General features: G+C 42.8%; 1 protein-coding gene across 1 annotated transcript; it reads left to right on the forward strand.

Annotated features, from left to right (window-relative positions):
• The first annotated feature begins 2,245 nt into the window (after positions 1–2,245).
• Positions 2,246–7,268, forward strand: LOC121605991 (protein shisa-like-2A). Its single transcript, XM_041936141.1, has 3 exons — positions 2,246–2,454; positions 4,543–4,679; positions 7,033–7,268. Exons 1-3 carry the CDS (start codon positions 2,273–2,275, stop codon positions 7,218–7,220), a joined length of 507 nt encoding a protein of 168 aa, XP_041792075.1. The 5' UTR covers positions 2,246–2,272; the 3' UTR covers positions 7,221–7,268.
• The last annotated feature ends 517 nt before the right edge of the window (positions 7,269–7,785 follow it).

Below are 7,785 nucleotides of genomic sequence, written 5' to 3' on the forward strand. Positions count from 1 at the left end.
CAAAGAAACTGCTCACAGTCGTTGAATATGAATGACAGCTCGCTGAATCAATGCTTCATGATTTAAACATTTCAGGATTTATTGAATCGCGCCATTGTTAAGGCTGATCACTTTTAATGGGTTCATTAATCGCTGATTCACTTCGCATGTCGACAAGTAAACAAGTGTTACCTGGTACAGGTGTGTGTGTAGCTTTACAGAATGAAATGAACATGTGACACCGTCAGTGTGAACACACACAGTGCCTGCAGGGCTGGATTCATCGTCAGTGACACAGACCGGTGTGGACTGCGACAAGAAACATCGGATTATTATTATCAGTTGCACAGAAAACAAGGAATTAATCAGGAGAGGTAGAAGAATCAGAAAAAACCTATAAAGACAATATGACATATACAATAAATGTTTAAAACCTTAAGGCACGATGATGATTGAGGGCATGTTGCAGTTCATCTCATCTAAAATGTGCATTTTGCCTCAAGGGTCTGCCAACATGAGTGCATGCGTAAAGGATGTCTGAGGCTAATTAGTTACCTGATCGTGTACTATTTTGTTATGAGAGAAGAGATGTGAGGAAGTTAACAGCAGAGCTTTACAGATGAATAACACGAGATGGTCATTTCTCCTTCTCTGTATTTGTGTAACTGCGAGTTTTTCTCTTCGATTCCTGACATCCATCTCATCCCACCCGACACTTCACCGTTTGCACCATCAGAAATGGATTTTTCTTCGTTTAAGAGTGTTTGATTCTATAAGGACCGAGACTGTTTGGTTTCTGTGTGTTTTGCGTGGTGAAACTAAATTCCTCTTGAAGTCGAGGTCGTCACCTAGACGACGGTGACCTCACTGTCACCGTCGTCAAGGTCACATCCTCACTATCATCCTGAAAAGATTCTGCTGTATTAGTTTCAATCTGCCACTGTGGACCATAAAATGTCCCCATGCTGAGTCTTTGATTACCAGCGAAAAGAAGCACTGACCAGGGTCATGATCATCATTTGTCACCTGCCACAAAAGCTTCATTGAGACAGTCAGAAGGCTCAGAGTTTTCTGAAAAATAAATGGTATTTTTTGTGAAGGCAGAAAGAGACAAAGCTTCCTCTGAGCAGCAGTTTAAAGAAGAATGAATGAAATCAGTCAGTCATTGGTAAAAGAAGCTCAGAGAGTCAGTAACAGGTAGGAATCAGCAGCTGTGCTGGATTACCAGCTGAACTGGACCGACCAATCACAGCTGACACCTGTAGCCAGTCAGTGTAGCCAGTGAGCAGGCTGCAGAGGCACCGCAGTGGTGCAATACTGATCTCAGGTCACTTCTCCTCTGTGTGAGGACGGTTATTTCAGAGAGTGAGGAGACATCGAGTTTATAGAAGCCGCAATCATCAAAATTCAGTTTGGTGTCTGAACACACCTACACCTGAATACATCTATTTGATTTATTTTTGTATCTGTCATTGAGCACGGCAGCAGCCGACTGTAACCGCATCAAAGAAGGTGCTGAGACATAAAACATGTATTTAAACCATCATCAACATTCTGCCTCTGCACAGGTTTCTGCAGGTATTTCGAACATGATGGTGTCATGGTTGGACCATCAGCTGCTCGCTCCACCTCTTTGGTCCAGGTTGAAGTATCTGTCACATGCGTTGCCATGAGATTCTGTCATATTCATGGTCCCCAGATGATGATTTTGATGATTTGTTTCTCTGTGGGTAAAACTTTATTGATACAACATCTTTCCAAACCAGGTTACAGTTCCAAAAAAAAAAAAAAAAAAAAAAAAAAATGGTGATGAGAGCATTTGAGTAAATACATGCAGCTCACACGAGCAGAAACGGTTTAAGACATGAGAACAAAGCAGAGTGAGGAAGCGGCAGCGGACTCATCACTTTGGGGATCCTCTGACTTTTCATCCAGCGCCATCATCAGGTCAAAACTGTCATTTGGCTCATTTGTTTCGTGTTTTCTGCACCCACCCGAACACATCAGATCCTCCCCAGCTTCATCAGCTTCATGTGAGTCATCAGCATGTGAACGTGTCACGGCAAAATAACTGGATTCCTATTTACAGACAGAAGTCATGCAGAGAGAGAGAGAGGGAGGGAGAGAGAGAGAGAGGGATGGGTGGAGGTGCAGTGAGTCTCTGCAGCTCCACAGTCTCTCTCTTTGACGGCCATGTGAAGTTGCAGCAGCGGGAAAAGGGCGGTGTGAGAGCGGCTTTTGATGTGCGCCACACCGCATCCGGCTGTCCGTGTGCGGACAGTGTGCGTCGGACATGAGCTCGGACTGCGAAAGTTACTACAGCAAAGAAAACGTGTTCGTGGAGGGCTTCACGTGTCCGAAGGCGGACAGTGACACCACGGCACTTTTCTGCTGCGGGTTCAGTGACCTGAAGTACTGCTGTGATGACCCCAACAGCTTCTTTCCCTACGAGTATGGATACATGTGGTGGTTGAGGTAAGGCTGCCGTCTGGATTCGTGTCAGAGACGCGCGCTGGAGGCCAAACGTCCCCGTAAACTTGTGCAGCATCCTGTGCGCGGTGCGCATCATCAGGCGACATCTCTCCTGCAGCAAACACGAGTTCCGCAAAATTGACTTTTTAGGATTTCTTTTATATACGCAACATATAAATGCGTGTAAAAACACGCATTTATATGTTGAAAAGCTCATAATCAGCTGCTGATATCATGTTGCGTTCAGAAACCAACCTGTTGATGGCATTTTGCAGCCTGTCCCTGTTTGGCTCTAATCAGGTTTAAGTGGGAGAGCGACTAATTAGAGCTTTAGATTTGGAAAACACGAATGGCCTTCAAAAATTGATCTTGAATCAGTTAGTGTGGAGTTCAGGAAGGAATTTTAATGGCGCATTGCCTTTTAGGTAAAGTTTTAGTTGCAGACCTGTGTGGTGTGATGCAGAATAAAATCGGACTTTCTGCAAACATATAAGGAATGGAGTAATTTATTAATGCATCTTAAACTCAACTTTAAGTTTCCACGCACACACACACACACACACACACACACACACACACACACACTGCAAGGACCAGTAGTGTCAACACTGAATCTCAGTCAGTGAATGAGAAGTGAAATCAGCAGCCTGTGTGCAGCATATATCCGCCATTCTGCATCATCATGTGTTTATTATGTGTAATAAGATGCCTATTGTCACATGCATATTTATTATGTATTATTAGTTTGTTTGCTGAATAAATGTACATAGACTGGGACCATGCAAAGGAGATTGTACAGCTGTATCAGAGTCACATGTTCCTGACAGATTGCCAGATTTTATAGTTGGAATCAATGTACCTGCATGATCTGTCACCAACTAGCTGTGCCATAGTATTTTATAAAATAAATATTCATCTCTCTCACATGCAAAGGAGAGTAGAGCCACAGATGTTGCCTGTCCAACACATTAATTAAATGCACTGAAAAATTCTTCAAATTTCCAAAACATCACTAAACTTGTTCTTTTTTTTTTTAAGTGTAGTGTATCATGACAGGTAGAACCAGACAGTGGGCAGCGGAGGAGAACTGGAAGAAAAAAATAAAGAAAATGTCATATTCCTTGCAGGAACCGTGGACAGAATATGACAAGAAAGGTCATGAGTCAAGGTGGCCTGCATCATTAGCACCACTGAGAACAAGACGACAAAGAGTCTGCAGCCACAGATGCTCTGTGAGGCTCCGGCATAGTGCTGCTTTGAGCCACATGTTAACGTTAACATGCTTACAATGATGATGCTAACATGCTAATGTTTAGCAACCGTAATGTTTACCATGTTCACATTAAGTTTAACGTGTTAGCATGGTAGCATTCGCTAATTAGCCTGACTGAACATTGTAATTTGTCAGGTCATTGTATTTGCAGGTATTTGGTCATGAACCTAAGAATTTGACAAATGAAATATTTGACCTGATGATGGCGCTAGATGAAACGTCAAAGGATCACCAATGTTATTACAATTCATCCTGAGGGGAACATAAGGGTAATCCATCCAATAGTTGTCGTGACCAGTGGGGTTCATCCTCTGGGCATCATGAATGCTGCTTCAGAAAGTAGCAGCTAATTCATGAACATGTCATGTTATTTTGGTCTGAATCAAAGTGGTGGACTGAAGGTGGTCTGCACTGCTAGCGCCGCTGCCAAAAGTATGACAGAAGAAGCAGCAAAATAGATTTTTCAAAACAAAAAAATGCAAAGTGATGCTTTCAGCCAAAGGAATTTGACAATTTGTGAAACTTGCTTTTTGTTTACTGTGTGTGAAGTTTTTATGAGGAGTAATGTGCTTCTTAGCTACACTACAGATTTGCCTCTTGGCTAACTTGGCACATCCCTCTTTAATAAACCAGCAAATAAAATAAGCAATTAAGTGAGTCATGACATGACAATTAACCAGAATTTCCTTTAATAAAAAGAAAAGCAGTATTTATCAGTTCAGCCGGATGCATCGTTATGCATCTACTGTATGTTCTTTCCATCACGTGGTGTGCTGAGAGCTGATACTCCTGCTGTGTCTGTGCTTCCTGTTTTACAGTCTTGGAGCTCTTGTGGGTCTCTCCGTAGCAGCCGTGGTTCTTCTCGCCTTCATTATCACTCTCTGCGTCCTCTGCTATCTGTTCATCACCACTAAACCCAGAGGTCTGGACAACGGGCTGCCGCTGCGGGCGCCAGGTACCGACTGCAGATCAGTCTCCGTGCAGGGGGCGTTCTGCTAAAACATCGATAAAATACACAGTATTATTCAGGAGCAGCCTCCTGCCACTCATTAACTGCTCATCCAAAGGTTCTGCAGGAGAGAAAGAGGCAGACTTTGCGATCTTGTTATTTTCTAATTTAAAACTCCTCTCCTGCATTCAGCACTCTTCACGTCGTTTATGATTCATGTCTTTTTGTTTACTTCCACAAAAATGACGACTATTGAATGAGCACAAAGCAAATTCAGGCTGCAGTCAACCAGCAAGATGTGATTTGAAAGCATGAAAAGTTTTATTCATAAGCACAAAATCATATTTGATTGCAGGTTTCATGTTTTCATCATCACTTTCTTTCAGATCCAGATTCGAGGTGAGAGAACAGATATAACTGAACGGGCCAGGTCCATGTCTGTCTGTCCACCTGTCCACAGATACAGCAGCAGACAGTGGAGTTAATGGACCACCCTGGGAATGATGTTAGAGGAAGTGTACCAGGCAGTGTTGGAGAGTATAGTTACATCTACTTACATTAAAAAAAAAAAAAAATTTTAATCTTTTACAGTTGCTGAGAAAATATGTAATTAAATGACAGTTAGTACTTAAAGTGTTGGTGTTCACAAAGGGTTTTCAGCCAAATCTGTTCTTTAATATAGAATCTAACATTCATTCTGTTGCTTTATAGCATGGGATGGAGCTGTCTGTAGGTCTAGACAGGCTCCATTTATTGGACATTATGTGTAATCAGTGTTCGGCTGTAAGGTTGAAACTGCCTGGTTTGAGATAAGATAAGATAAAACTTTATTAATCCTATGCCGGGGAAATTAGATCGTTACAGACAGCAAAGGATAAAAGAAAGACTTAGAAAGATAAAAAAGACAATAAAAAAAGAATACAGAATAGCAAGTAAAAATCAACTCTATATATGTACATTATATACAAGAGTATAAGAGTATAATAATACTGTTGCCATGAAAAATGCTTTTGACATATTGAATTGCACGAGTCAGATAATTGCACACGAGTCAGATAATTGCACATGAGTGAGATAATTGCACCTGAGTGAGATAATTGGATAATAAATACAGTGTTTGTACTATTGCACAGTAGAAAAAATCTACAGCAGAGTAAAAAATATGTAATATGCAGAAGATGTAATGAAAGCAAATCACAAGTCTCAGCAGCTGTACATCCATCCATGATCGACCGAGACGAGTGAAGAAACAAAAAAAGCATAAAAACACACTGAAACAAAGAAAATCGGTCGGAGCTGCTGTATCCAGCTGCCTCTCCTGTCATTTATGTGTTTATTGCTTTTCAGCTTTATTGCCTAGTTTAAAACTTTTGTTAGAAAAGTAAGCAAAAAGTATAAGTACCCTTCACATTTGCACGTGATCCCTCACATGAACTGCAAATCTTCAAATAAACTGAGAAAAGGGACAACAGGGACGGATTCTTTGACTGTTTTTTCGGCTGTGCGAGATGAGACGGTGTCATTTTAACCGTCAGTCTCTGGGTCGTCTTAGCCGCTAATTATTGGAGGAGGTGACGTGGCTCCATTCCACACTCCACTGGAAACTGCTTTAAAGGATAACTTTGGTTTTTTACAACCTGGACCTTATTTGTAGCATTAAATACGACCATTTACTCACCCAGACAACTTTGGTGGCATTTGGAGTCGTTTTGAAGAAATTAGCCCCAGAGGAGCGGCGCGTATATCCGTATAATGCGAGTACTCGGGGCATCCATGCGCAGCCTCTATATAACGCATAATCTGCGGCGAAACTCGTTCATATTCCAATATTTCTTATGATATGCTGGTGCTATTCCCCTCTGAGCCCGTGGTGGCATGTTATCAACATCAGGCGTCTCTAGGCAACTACCTCTGACGTGGATGATGTCATTACCGAACGCCGGGCGCTACGAGCAGCCAGCCACAACACGGCTGACTCTGCGGCGGTCGGCTACGAATACGCAATAACGAACCATAGCTGTGCCAAACTACAGCTAAACTAGCCGACCGCCGGCTCAGAGGGGAATAGCACCAGCATATCAGAACAAAATATTGGAATATGAACGAGTTTCTGCAGATTATGCGTTATATAGAGGCTGCGCATGGATGCCCCGAGTACTCGCATTATACGGATACACGCGCCGCTCCTCTGGGGCTAATTTCTTCAAAACGACTCCAAATGCCACCAAAGTTGTCTGGGGGAGTAAATGGTCGTATTTAATGCTACAAATAAGGTCCAGGTTATAAAAAACGAAAGTTATCCTTTAAGGCTGCAGCAGTATTATGCAGAAAGACTGAACATGCACTTTGCTCCTTCCAGGCTCCACATCGAGTCCACAAGGACCGGGTCCGAGTCATACCGGCGTCCCTGCTGGCCCTCAAGGCCTCAGGAAACACTTCCTGAGGGGCAAGCTGGACTGTGACAACCAGCCCCCGGACCCTGATCGCCTTTTCCAGCGTTGCTTCATGGCTACTGTGACGTCTATCAACGTGGAGGGTCCTGCATAGACGGGGACTATTTGACCTGCTCCAAGCCTCTGCAAGCTTTCTTATTATTAGAGTACAGGTTGGGCTGAACATGTTCATCTTTGCTCGACTCAGTAGAAAACAAAAGCTGGCCTGCTCGTGAAATCCTCAGAGGAAAACTCAGCGTTTAAAGATTCAAATGTATTCAAGATGAGTGTTGATCTGAGCGGCTCGACAGTTCGCATTTATTAGCTTTAGTTTGGGGAGTCATGCAAAGGATTTGTTGTTGTATGCATGTGTGCAGCGTGTCAGTCGGACTGAATCAAAGCAGCACAGCAGCGCTTTTGCTCCTGAACACACAGAACAAAACTGTCGTCTCCAATTTCCATTATTTAGCCTGATGCGTCGGTGCAACAAGGCGGTACGATTTTGGGCTTGGAGGAAAGCTGACAAAACAAAACAGCACAGTTTTGGGCTGTGATTGAGGACACAGTCTTGGAAAATGATGCTTGCTGACTGCAAAACCAGGAGAATTGAATGCAGGTCGTTACAAATCCATGGTTTTAATTGGATAGGCGAGATGAGCCGAGTTATTATGAATGCATTA

The sequence above is a fragment of the Chelmon rostratus genome, chromosome 4 (genome assembly GCF_017976325.1).
Source record: "Chelmon rostratus isolate fCheRos1 chromosome 4, fCheRos1.pri, whole genome shotgun sequence".
In the NCBI taxonomy this organism is placed as follows: domain Eukaryota; kingdom Metazoa; phylum Chordata; class Actinopteri; order Chaetodontiformes; family Chaetodontidae; genus Chelmon; species Chelmon rostratus.